The 14,169-nt window shown below is 42.8% G+C and overlaps 1 protein-coding gene across 4 annotated transcripts in view; it reads left to right on the top strand.

Annotated features, from left to right (window-relative positions):
• Nucleotides 1–1,463: 1,463 nt before the first annotated feature.
• spred2a (sprouty related EVH1 domain containing 2a) overlaps nucleotides 1,464–14,169 on the top strand; it is a 29,888-nt gene continuing 17,182 nt past the window's right edge. For all 4 annotated transcript variants that reach the window (XM_029738757.1, XM_029738756.1, XM_029738755.1 and 1 more), the window contains exon 1: nucleotides 1,464–1,895. In XM_029738757.1, the coding sequence (XP_029594617.1) occupies nucleotides 1,870–1,895 (26 nt within the window). In that variant the 5' untranslated portion in view covers nucleotides 1,464–1,869. The remainder of the gene's footprint in view (nucleotides 1,896–14,169) is intronic.

Genomic DNA, 14,169 nt, shown 5'->3' with positions numbered 1-14,169 from the left:
ATTCCTTCTTCGGCCGACTTTCCTTCCAGTTCTCTGCTGCCAATGACTGGAACGAATTGCAAAAATCCCTGAAGCTGGAGACTCATATCTCCCTCACTAGCTTTAAGCACCAGCTGTCAGAGCAGCTCACAGATCACTGCACCTTTACATAGCTCATCTGTAAATAGCCCATCCAACTACCTCATCCCCATACTGTATTTATTTCATTTATTTTGCTCCTTTGCACCCCAGTATCTCTACTTGCACACTCATCTTCTGCACATCTATCAATCCAGTGTTTAATTGCTATTTTTGTAATTATTTCAGCACTATGGCCTATTTATTGCCTTACCTCCCTTATCCTACCTACATTTACGTCATTTAGCAGACGCTCTTATCCAGAGCGACTTACAAATTGGTGCATTTACCTTATGATATCCATTTGCACACAATGTATATAGACTTTTTCTATTGTATTATTGACTGTATGTTTGTTTATTCCATGTGTAACTCTGTGTTGTTGTTTGTGTCGCACTGCTTTTCTTTCTCTTGGCCAGGTCGAAGTTGTAAAAGAGAACTTGTTCTCAACTAACCTACCTGGTTAAATAACGGTGAAATAAAATAATTAACTATTGAGTACTTTTTCCACCACTGTACTTAAGTAGGCTACATTTAAAACCGGATAGTATATTACTGGATGACTTTCACTTTTTCTTGAGTCATTTTTTATTAAGGTATATTTACTTTTATTCAGTTTGACAATATTTGTGCTTTTTTCACCACTGCTAAAATGTCATCTGGACAGTTGTGAACGGCAAATGAATGTAACGCATACGTTCACCACTAGGTGGTGGTAGAAGACAACTATTGTAGTTTGGACCATGGTTCGTTGAGCTTTCCATTTGTGAGAAATTGAACAATAGTTTATTGACAATATAAAAATATATATTTTCATTGGCACTAAGGCTGAAACAGCGGTAATGTGATACAATGACCTTAACTGAAAACTATCTACAGCTGCTCTACACTCAAGACCCCTCAAATATATGTTTTCTTTCTTTTTTCTCATCACCTACTGTGTCAGTGAATGACAGATAATTGATGATGGTGCAATCAAAAATATGTTGTATTCCAGTAATTTCAGCTGTTATGAATGCATGATAATCATGGTTGAGGTATTCAGGTTACTCACTAGTTCATACATAGGCTACATTAGGTATCATTAACCCTGTATCCACATCTTCATAACATACCAACCAGCACTGTTTGAAAATGTAACTAGGAGGCAATATGATAAAGTACAGTCCAAACTGTGATCTACATGCAATGTCCTGAGAGTGACCTTATTGTGTGGAACAGTATAAATAGGGAAACATACATCATAGTTTGGTATAGCCAATTAGTCCACTGCTGGCTTTTGGACATCCCTAAAAATCCTATAAGGTCTGCAGTCCTTCAGGTCTGACGTCATCACTTCCGCAAGCCCCCCCCCCTCCCCTCCACTTCCAGTGTCGGCGGCGTTGGCTTCTACCGACAGAATCCAACATGGAGTAACCAGAGATGGGGCTCGTACGGGGCCATCCTCACCGACATCAACGCACGATTTCAATTACCGCATTTCAGCATGGGGCGCGACGGGATTAAATCGGTGGAGGTGTTCCAAAGGGATATACACTCTCGTGGATGCACTCGAATAATTGTAGTGAAGCGCTGAGAGACGAAGAAGAGAAGCAATAAATAACGCAAACAAACAGAAAAAAAAACACTCTGGAAAACTAGGCTGCTACTGTTACGGTGTGTGATCGAGGTGTTGGACGAGAAGGGCAAGACAAAATGAAGACACCACACAATGTACCCTCGGTGGGATATTATTGTAGGTGAAACGGAAAAATGACCGAGGAAACACACCCAGACGAGTGAGTAGCCTATAACATTAGCTACTTCGCAAAAGTAGCCTTCATTCTTATTTCGCGTGTGATACGTTCTCTAATTATACCCATGTTGTGCATGTCTGAGATGCGTGAGGAGAGTGGACCTGAAGTTTTCCCCCAAAGTTGAACATGCTTTGTTACAATGTAACGTTAGTGGACAGAGGAGCGGGATGGTTAGGCCCCCCCTCTCCCTCCTGAACGACTTCAGTCTTGAACGAGGGAGAAGAGGGGGGGTTGGATCGGAAACATTTTGTAAAGGGTTTTACAGTGAAAAGTTTCAAAACTGCACTTCATGTCACCATTTGCCATGCAAATAACAGCGGCAGGCGTATAACAACGTTGTATGTGTGTATGTTGACCACTATGTAAAGTGATCTGGGTGCACGGTCACGGAAAAGTAGCTTTCGTTTGCATTGTGACGCTGTTGGCTAGAAAGTCTTTCTTTGTGGAGGACTGATATGCCATATCCGCCATTTCTTTTCGGAATCGCTCTAATTTGCATACTGTCCTTCATTCATAAAAATACCAACCGCAAAGGCCGAGGGGGTGCGCGCTGCGTTGGCAGAGTTTACGCGAATATTTAATCATGTTCTAAGTAGGATCAAATATTAATGTCTTGTTGGAAAGTTAATCCTGTTGATTCAGTCTAATGATACATCGCATTTTACTGCTGTTACCGAATGATAGTCAACATTTCCGCCCTACAGTTTTTTTTAAAATTGTATTATAAGGACCTTTACATTACGTTAGTCTATTAATAGGTTATTCATGGGTTCTGCTGCAATAATAGTACATAGGCATTCACTGGAAATGCTTTGTCATGCATAGATTGTTTAATTTTGACTCCCTCTATTTCTACTGGTAATCCCATTTTCAAACAAGACATTTTCTCATGTAAAGTCCATTCCATCTTACTTATAGTTCTACACACTTTTGCTTTTTAAAATAGATGTCCTATTGTAGCCTCCTCAGAGAAGGAAGGCGGAGGACCATCCTATTCATTGAATTTCATAAAAGTTGTGAAACACTTAAAAAGTTATCATTTTTAGATATAACTATAGGTACTAAATATATTCACATTTCACCAAATAATAGGGATGGACAACTGCAGTTTTTTGACTTTGAGTACTTGTATGATTGTTTTTCAAGTACTCAAATTAAGAAAAACATAAGGTCCACACTGGAAAAATATATGTGCGCATTTATCTATATGCCAACGATGCATCATTTATCATAACCATTACAAATAACAAATCCTAATAGCTAAAATGCCCCAGTCATCAATTTTTTAAAAAAGTGCAGTTTTATAATGAATTCATTGAAACGGTAATTTCACCTGGTTATATTATATTGTGGAACAGGTAGGAGCCTCAGCAGTGGCGTTTGTTTGTAGAATCCTATGGCTGTGCAATGACATAGCGTTGTTTAAAAAATATAGATATTTGCACCCAAGACTCTTTTATTTCCCAAGCCGTTACCACAGTCAAGACACACCTATTTTATAGTAAAAAATGATTTAATAGAACAGAATAGTGCGAAGTGAAGTACATCTCATGTCTGGAACAATTATTCTCAATGATTATTATTTATCTTTTACCAGGCTCAATTTGGCGAGTTGAAAGACATTTTTAGGGTTACAAACCAAAATCTGTCTTTTTGATATAAGTGCATTCAATTTAGTTGGCCTAGGCTTAATGAATCTGATGAAAATATGCAATTTCTATTTATCAGACTAATGTTTTGCATATTTTCAGTGTGGAACCTGTCTATGCTTAGGGGGGTTATAGCATAGGCTAACCAATTCAAAACGGCACTAGCAGTTTGCAAAGTACTGTTGCCACAGTCATAAACTCTGCCTATTTGTACAATTTCTCTTCTTAATATCACATTTAAACCTAACCCTTAACCCTAACGTTAGCCTTATGCCTAACCTTAAATTAACCTTTTTTTTTCTCCATACATTTTTACAATATAGCCAATTTTGACTTTGTGGCTGTGGTAACTAGTGACAACAGCAAAGTAGCCTGAGCGGAAATTAGACGGGGCGCAATTATTCCAAAACTACACCTTGTTGTTGGAACACACATTTACTTACTTCAGTCAATCAGTCCATTTTGAATTTGTGATAAAACTGTTGTTATTTGGCAAGGAATGTAGCTTGTGTATCTCATCAGTTAGATACATTTTTCTAGGCCTTTGTTTCTGAAGGCCTAGCAGGCGGTTTTGTGTGGCACTCAGCATTTGTAGAGGGAGAGGTCGGAACGCAATTGAGTGAGACAAGGTGGGAAAGGGAATTTGGGAAGAACTGTTTGATACATACATTTGACATTTTAGTCATTTAGCAGATGCTCTTATCCAGAGCGACTTACAGTAGTTAGTTGGCCTACATCATTTTTCACACTGGTCCCCTGTGGGAATCAAACCGATAACCCTAGCATTGCAAGCTCCATGCTCTACCAACTGAGCCACACGGGACCCGCTTGGTTTCGTTTTTGTTTGCCCCGCAAATGCATATGTACAAATGGAACACGAGTCGAAGCAAATGAATGTTGTCTTCAAAGACGAGAGTTTCGACCAAGTGTTTTTACAGTACTTGAAAAACGTGATCTCTGGTTAAAGATGGTTTTGATATCCGTTCGAGTACTCAATTACTCATACCCATCCCTACCAAATAACTGATTAAAACGCACTGTTTGCAGTAGCCTCAACAGCACCCTCTAGGGCAGCACCTTGGGGTAGCCGGAGGATAGCTATTTTCTGTCCACCTCTGGGTACATTGTCTTCAATACAAAACATAGGAGGCTCATGGTTCTCACCCTCTTCCATAGACTTATACAGTAACCCTAACCATAGCTATATTTTGTTGTAATTGTTCTTCTTCTTAGTTTACCTTTAATTTACTTAGCTAATGTAGCAAATTTAGCCTACTCAACAACCTGACTCAAAAAGAGAGGTGGCTTAGGCTTTCCAACACTTCAACTCTTTTTTTTTAGTCATTTAGCAGACGCTCTTATCCAGAGCGACTTACAGTAGTGAATGCATACTTTTTTTTTTGTACTGGCCCCCCGTGGGAATCGAACCCACAACCCTGGCATTGCAAACACCATGCTCTACCAACTGAGCCACAGGGAAGACTAAACTCTTCCAAGTCAAGATAAGCTTTTGGTTTCATTCATTTATTGCCACTGATGATCAGTCTATAATTTTAATAGTAGGTTTATTTGAACAGTGAGAGACAGAATAACAACAAAAGAATCCAGAAAAACGCATGTCAAAAATGTTATAAAATGATTTGCATTTTAATGGGGGAAATAAGTATTTGACCCCTCTGCAAAACATGACTTAGTACTTGGTGGCAAAACCTTTGTTGGCAATCAGAGGTCAGACGTTTCTTGTAGTTGGCCACCAGGTTTGCACACATCTCAGAAGGGATTTTGTCCCACTCCTCTTTGCAGATCTTCTCCAAGTCATTAAGGTTTCGAGGCTGACGTTTGGCAACTCGAACCTTCAGCTCCCTCCACAGATTTTCTATGGGATTAAGGTCTGGAGACTGGCTAGGCCACTCCAGGACCTTAATGTGCTTCTTCTTGAGCCACTCCTTTGTTGCTTTGGCCGTGTGTTTTGGATCATTGTCATGCTGGAATACCCATCCACAACCCATTTTCAATGCCCTGGCTGAGGGAAGGAGGTTCTCACCCAAGATTTGACGGTACATGGCCCCGTCCATCGTCCATTAAAATTATAGACTGATCCTTTCTTTGTCAGTGGGCAAACGTACAAAATCAGCAGGGGATCAAATACTTTTTTCCCCCACTGTAAGTGATGATTCTGTATGTGGCTGCTATGAAAGTGAACTGTGTGTGCGAGCATGTGCAAGGCGGTATTGAATGTGTCACTTTGATTACTCCAATTTGTCTCTCGACCGGTGCGCCTACGATATAAACTTTCATTTGTAGGCTAGGTTGTAGCAACCTCATGATGGGTATAGGGGAAATTCGATTATCATGTAGTAGCCAAAACCTATTGATGTTACACTGAGCTGGGCGAATGGAATATGAATGACAGTCATCCATGCTGTAGGCCAGGGTGAATTCCGAAAAAGTGGGCCATTTTTTGCAATTCTCTTCTGTAACCTCTTTTGATGTCTAGCCAACATATTAGCCCAACAAATGATACAACGACTGATACAATGGTCATCCCTAATATTAAATGGCACTCACCACCACTGGCCTACACGTTCTATAAGGCATATGTTTTTGGGTGTAGAGTACACCTTGGAGGTTTTTGCAATAAAGGTTCTGTTGCTCATAGCTTTATGTCCTTTGTCCTGCGTGTAGAGATTTGGCAATAACCCATGGCCTGAAGGAGTAGGCTATCTTTTCTTACAATGATTTATGGTACGCTCACACACACACCTATAGGTAAACACATGACTCAGATGGAAATCTAATAGTTTGAGCTTGGGAAATATTTACCCAAACTGAAAGTGCTAAAAAGAAGCTGGTTACTTCAATCCATAACCATTGGCGTTGACATTTCTTAAGCAATTGAACATGATTGAATGGTGGGGGGAATGTTGGAACAAAGTCGCCTTGGCAACGTTTCATGTGTGCACAAAAGGATGCGTAGGATGCTCAAGTTCTCGAATGATATCACAGGTTTTTAGTACCCTCGAGCAACAGGCCAAAGTAGTTACGCAACAGTGTTCCTGCAAATTCCAGCTACATACAGTACACAACTGTTAAAGACTGTTTTATTATATCTATCCGAATGGCTAAATGTGGTCCAGTTTTATTGGTCTAAGTGCAATAAAACTCAGCTGTACTATTCTAGACAGCAAGTTTGTGAGGCGTTGCCTCGCAGTCCCCCAATTGTGCATGTGCACGTCCCCTCCTCCCCCCGTTTCCGGAGGTTTGGTTGGCTAGTTGTATTGATCACAGTAATGACGCCCCAGAACCAGCAAACTCTGAGCTGTCAATAATGCCACCGAGGGGAGAAAATGACATTGAGGAAAGGTCAACACAACTGTCCCCAGCTTCCCAGCCCCATTACTGCCCCGGATCGATTTCATATCAACCCTCCCCTTCCATGAGCTGGGCCGGCAGCTCAACAACGGCAAAATGAAGCCGAGATGAAACTATTGGAGACAAATTGTTGCTGTTGTCATTTTTCCCTTTACCGAAAGGTCGTTTGAACGTCAACAAAGAGATGCCTCATTGCCATAGGCTTATTGTCTATCACCAATGATACAAAGCTTGTCATTACATGAATAATACTGCACTTCATTCATATGCTTTACTTGTAGACTGTCTCTTTCATTCTAAGGTCTTGATCCTGACTTAAACTGTCCCAAACTTTGAGGGACTCAAAGGTGGCCAACCTGTACACTACAAAAACCTGTTGGGGCTTTTTGCCTAGTGATTGGGAAGTCACAGGGCAGATATGGTGTTTGCCATTTGGGCTACAGGCCATGTGACATGACTAATGGAAGATGGATTACCTTTACTTCAGTTCAATAGTGGCATCACACATGTCCACATTCTGCCTCTATCAACCTGCTCACGTTTTGGATATCTGTCGACGGGGGAGCTCATGTGAAAGCACCACACAAAGTCACAGAGTGCCATTTTCCTTTTTCACCCGGTTTGGTTGACTTGGTTAAAGAGCATAGTCACTCTCTTTGTGATGGCGAGGGAACTCATTCTCAATGTTTGGCAGTGACCAAGTGAAAACACCATCTGCTCCATCTCTCCGCTGATAGGGGAACTGAGATCTGACCATTTTGTATGGGGGTGATGTCATAAGCATGTGTGGAGTTTGCTTTTGTTTTCCCCGGTGTCAGTGGACCACCTGAGGCAACAGTGGGCTCGAATGGCTGAACCTGTACATCCAGCCAGTGGGCCTTGGGCGCAAAGTTCGCTTTAGCAGCATCAATGGCAAGGCCCCACGTGAACGGTTTGACATGACTAGTTTAGCAGATATTAGATTTGGGCAGGTAAAAGGCAGTTCAGTTTACTGTAGCAAAGAAGTAGTTATATTCCGAGTTATTCCCATCCCAATTTGCCCCAATTTAGGTTTGAAAAGACTGTCGCAAAAATTCACACACAGGAAAAACTCAGAAGCTAGTCTACAACTTCAAGACAGTAACTTATCCAGTAGAAAATTGTCACTAACATATTCAGTCTTGATGCCCCATTGAGGACCAATCAACACTACCAACAGGTTTCTTAGCTAATAGATGATTGGATTTTATGTGATTGTGTGTGTTTTGGGGGTTATGGGCAGATGAGGTAAGATTAGGGAAGCCTTATCACATCCTTTTCTTATCAGCGAAAGGGTGCAGAGGTCGGAACAATTTGAGCATTTTCTTTCATCCCTGCGTGTCAGTTTGTTTTATTTTATTTGTTTATTTTGGCAGTAGGTTTGGCAATGTGGTTATGGAACAGCTGTTTAGGTAAAAATGACATTTCTGTACGCAAATATCTTTCGGTATGCAAAATGAAAAGTGCTGTTGAACTACAGTACCAGTCAAAGGTTTGGACACCTACTTATTCAAGGGTATTTCTTTATTTTTTACTATTTTCTACATTATACAATAATAGTGAAGACATCTAAACTGAAATAACACACATGGAATCATCTAGTAAAGAAGTATCTCCTTTCCTATAGCAATAGTAGCAGTGGTGTTGTGTGTCTGGAGTATATTAATAAAGTGTGTTGCTGCACTCTGTCTGCAGTGCAACCACTAGGCATGTGGTCTGTAGCTACAGATTACATGCCTCTCGTTTTCAATCCAATTTCAGCTGCCAGCCATACTATGACATCTTCATTCTGAATTTAGTATACCTTCCATATAAAGGTCCCGTAAATACTAGAGCATACTATACTAATTGGAGATGTCTAGGGAGAGGAATGTTGTATAGTAAAGGGGCGAAACTGTGGTGTAGATATTGGAGGGGGCGAACAGTAGACGTGGAGTCACACGTGCATATGTGTTTATATTAAGAAGAAAAAAGATGAACACTGAGTCTTATTTTAGAGTTCACCTACCTTATGCCCAATCCACATTTTATTATATATATAACAGTCAGATGTTTACATACACTTAGGTTGGAGTCATTAAAACTCATTTCTCAACCACTCCACAAATTTCTTGTTTTTTAACAAACTATAGTTTTGGCAAGTCGGTTAGGACATCTACTTTGTGCATGACACAAGTAATTTTTCCAATAATTGTTTACAGACAGATTATTTCACTTATATTTCACTGTATCACAATTCCAGTGGGTCAGAAGTTTACAAACACTAAGTTGACTGTGCCTTTAAACAGGTTGGAAAATTCCAGAAAATGATTTCATGGCTTTAGAAGCTTCTGATAGGCTAATTGACATCATTTTAGTCAATTGGAGGTGTACCTGTGGATATATTTCAAGGCCTACCTTCAAACTCAGTACCTCTTTGCTTGACATCATGGGAAAATCAAAATAAATCATCCAAGACCTCAGAAACAAATTTGTAGACCTCCACAAGTCTGGTTCATCCTTGGGAGCAATTTCCAAACGCCTGAAGGTACCACGTTCATCTGTACAAACAATAGTACGCAAGTATAAACACCATGGGACCACGCAGCCGTCATACCGCTCTGGAAGGAGACACATTCTGTCTCCTCGAGATGAGCGTACTTTGGTGCAAAATGTGCAAATCAATCCCAGAACAACTGCAAAGGACCTTGTGAAGATGCTGGAGGAAACGGGTACAAAGTATCTATATCCACAGTAAAACGAGTCCTATATCGACATAACCTGAAAGGCCGCTCAGCAAGGAAGAAGCCACTGCTCCAAAACCGCCATAGAAATGCCAGACTACGGTTTGCAACTGCACATGGGGACAAAGATTGTACTTTTTGGAGAAATGTCGTCTGGTCTGATGAAACAAAAAGAGAAACACTCTTTTCCTCGTCAATCTGAGCCAGATTGACAGCGCTCTGACCTAATGAGAATGGAGGGGCCCCAAGGGTGGCCAATCATACACTACATGGCCAAAAGTATGTGGTCACCCCTTGAAATTAGTGGATTCTGCTATTTCAGTCACACCTGTTACTCACAGGTGTATTGGTGAATTTGGGTTTGGCGGATTCCAGGAGAATGCCACCTGCTCCAATGCATAGTGCCAACTGTAAGGTTTGGTGGAGAAGGAGTGATGTTATGGGGCTGTTTTTTATGGTTCGGGCTAGGCCTCTTAGTTCCAGGAAGGGAAACCTTAACACTACAGCATATAATGCCATCTTAGACGATTCTGTGCTTCCAACTTTGTGGCAACAGTTTGGGTAAGGCCCTTTCCTGTTTCAGCATGACAATACCTCCATGCACAAAGTGAGGTCCATACAGAAATGGTTTGTCGAGGTTGGTATGGAAGAACTTAACTGGTCTGCACAGAGCCCTGACCTCAACTCCATCGAACACCTTTAGGATGAATTGGAACGCCGATTGCAAGCCAGGCCTAATCGCCCAACATCAGTGCCCAACCTCACTAATGCTCTTGTGGCTGAATGGAAGTCCCAGCAGCAATGTTCCAACATCTAGTGGAAAGCCTTTCCAGAAGAGTGGAGGTTGTTATAGCAGCAAAGGGGGACCAACTCCATATTCATGCCCAGGACTTTGGAATGAGATGTATTTCAGGTGGGGCTAGGGCCCCCCTCCTTGTACCGCCCCTGACTGAAATTAATGGGGGAGGGGCGTGAATAGACAGCCCGGCTAAGCGGAGGTGACACTGTGGGTCCGAATAGTGCCAGACTAACGCATTTGGGGCACCTACACTCAGCCGAAAATACAATTTTTTGGGGGGGGGGGCCTAACGTCATGCATTTCAACACATTTTGCCATGGGGCAGAGAGAAATGTGCAGTTAAATGCACATTTTCTGCAACTTTACACATTTTGCCATAGCATATGAACGCGTCATAAGCAATCTGGGGGGCCCCCGACCTCCAAGGTATGAATCAACCTGTTCTGAATATTGGGGGGGGGGGCATGTCTCCCCCAACCCCATATGGCAATTTCGCCTATGGGATGGAGAGTAAAGAGAATATCCCACCATGAGCATACAATAACTCCATTGGTTTCAGTTCTGGTGGGACTGGCCTATTTTGGGCTAGAATATGAATATGTAGGACTTAACCCTACTTGTTTGTTAGGTCGATTTTTTTTTAATGGGATAAATGATTCTATTTCATGTACAGTTGTCTATGAACCTCTGACCCTTGATGGACACATTGCTGCGCTGCTTTATCTGGTTCATCAAGTAACAGAACAGCCTCTTCTCCACACCTCAAACTCAAGGAAAGTATCCCATGACGTTAACTTTGTTACCGGCCAGCACCTTGTACAAAATCCTCATCACTAGATATGCTTGGGCCGTTTTTCTGATGGCCTGTGATAGAGAAACAAGAGCTTGGAGGGGAAACTGATGAGCTGTCCTGGATAGGAGCTGCCAGAGAGGAAGAGGGAGAGGAAAGAAAAAGGACTATCGATCACCTATGTTCCTCTATTCTGTGCCGTGGATGACATCACCCCAGGTCTTTCACACCTACCTGTGGGTTGGGTTTGTACATTGTAAACCTTTAAACCTCCTTTTATGAGCCTGACAAAGTTAGGACACCAGGCAAACACTCCTGATAAGAAGTCCAGTCAGAGCTGAGTAATATTCAGCCCACAAATTCTTCTGACCTGCTTGCTAGTGAGAGCCATGGAATGTACATGTTCTTTTGCTCTCTGCTTTATACGATGTGCACAAACCTTCACTGATTGGCGGGCTGCTTCGAATTCCTTTCATGCTCAGTGAGGATCCTGTGTGTGAGAATAAGCCCACCCCTCCTGTGTGTTTAGGTAGTGGCGGACCTCTTAGGCCATGTTTCTCCCCTCACCCCTCCTTGACGGACGAGGATGGAGTGCGCTGTGTGCCACTGCCGGCAAATGCGGAATGGCTGCCGGGCGATGACTCATGCTCAACACACACACGCACACACACTCCACTCTCTCGTTCCCTCTGTCTCTCGCGCACACACACACAAGCGCCATCTGCTTGTCAAGGAGACTGAATCATACGGTACGTGGGGAAGCACTTTTGAGCAAAACAGCCTGGAAATTAGGCACGGCCGCTGCTGCTTCCACCATGGTCAGGTTGGTGATTGGGATGTTGCGTCGTTCCGCACACCGCGACCGTCTGCCGACGGAGACCACGAGGAATTTGTGACCGTGGCCGCGGGGTGTAGGAGAGATGTCCGATTACAAAAGGCAAGCCGTCCGGTTTTGTATTTCTGCTGCTTCCCTGGTATCTGCTGGCCATGTCTTTCTGTGTCTACTCTGCAGTGTTCTCCTCCTCGCTCATATTCTGGGTGGCTGTTGCTGGAGGGGCTGCCGCTCGTGACTACTGCTTGGTTAGGATGGGGTTTTGTTTTGGCTGTGGCAGAATAGGTTAGATGAGCGAAGCAATGCAGCCTCCTTTTACAGAGGAGATTTGGTGTTTCCGTAACGCCGGGGGCTCTCTCTGGCTTGTGCTCTCAGGGCTTTAGATGTGTAATCATAGGTGAGTACATTGGCTGGCACTCTGCGAGATTGTTCTGAATCATCCATGTGGCATCCGTGTTCATGGATCTCAGGGAGACGGATCGTCAGCCTTGCTTGCAAAGACGGGCTTTATTCAGACATTTTTCTATCCTTTTACCCAGGTTATTGGTCAGAACTCAATGAATATTCATTGTGGTTGGAAGTGCCGCCAGGGTATCTGGGATAATCATATCGTGTGTGTGTGTGTGTGTGTGTGTGTGTGTGTGTGACAGAGAAAAGATGTGGGAGAGAGGGGTGACCTCTGCAGAGGGAGAGGAATTACTCCCCCTCTTTAGTATGTACTATTATGGCCGCTGCATTCCAGGGGTGTCAACAAAACCCGAGCTTATCGTGCTCTGGGGGTGGGTGGGCTGTGGAGTCATCATCCCTCATATGATATCAAATACTGCCTGTCCCTCAGGATTTGACAAAGAATTTCCCATGTCTAGTGACACACACACCCAATTCATATGCACTGGTGTATTTGTCTGGGATGTTATATGATTGCTGCTGATTCATTAATTTGTCATCCTTTTGCATTTTCGCTTGTAGTTAGGTGTCCTTATTCCTCTGGTGTGCATTTCTCATGCTTTTCGGCATGGTTTGTACATGTCTGTGAGTTGGGCCTAGCTTGTCTGAGGGTGTATGTGTGGGAGTGTTAGTGGAGGTGTACCATCACCCATGCTCTCTTCAAATGCCAGATGGACAGTTAGTTTACCATATTAAAAGCCATGGGCACATAGACATCTTTCAACTGCTATGGATGTAAAATTCCTGCCTACTATGTCGTCAGATGGTTTGATCTGAGGAGGTTTAATGCACACAATTGTGCTGTACCCGTGGTATAGCGACGCTGATTCTTACAGGACTAGACTGGCCTCAGTATCCCTTTGAGAGGCCCTGATGACTAGAAAGACAAATGTAAATGTGCATGAGGAGTAGTGTTAGGGTGGTATTTGGGGAAGTGACAGGTTGAAAAACAATGGAGATTTAGACGGCCGTTACTTTTTGTAGACCTGCGTTCTTCATATCTGGTTTCGGGCAGCCGCTTGAATAGCTGATATTTGGTACCCTTTTTCAGCAGCTTTGACGATATCATTTGAAATACTATGTCACGCAAAGCCACACCACCGCTAATGGGCGTTCTTCTTAATAGCTGTGTTTAATTGGTGCTAGTTTGTGTCCGTTCAAATATGGCAGAAGGTGAGGGGGTGACACAGAGTACGTTCGCGGACCAATTTCACAGCACAGATGTACGCGTGACTCATAATTTTCAGGGGGGTTTTTTGTTCACGGAAAAAGGGGTTTCGTCCTGTGGCTGTATGCAAATATGTAGGTTTCGTTTGTATCAGTAGTTTTGTTTTGGTGTGTTTGCACTGCAAAGCAGGTCCACGATTGTGACCTCGTGTTTCAGCGTGATGATCCACAGCCCTATGTTGCAAGGATCTGTACACAAGTCCTGGAAGCTAAAACATGTCCTAGTTATTCCATGTCCTGCATAGTCACCAGACATATCACCCATTGAGCATGTTTGGGATGCTCTGGATCAACACGTACGACAGCTTGTTCCAGTTCCCGCCAATATTCAGCGACTTCGCACAGCCATTGAAGAGGAGCGGGACAACATTCCACAGGCCACAACAGCCTGATCAACTC

Source organism: Salmo trutta, chromosome 38, assembly GCF_901001165.1.
Source record: "Salmo trutta chromosome 38, fSalTru1.1, whole genome shotgun sequence".
Taxonomy (NCBI): domain Eukaryota; kingdom Metazoa; phylum Chordata; class Actinopteri; order Salmoniformes; family Salmonidae; genus Salmo; species Salmo trutta.
Note: the sequence above shows the minus strand (reverse complement) of the source record. Positions and strands in the feature narration are given on the sequence as shown.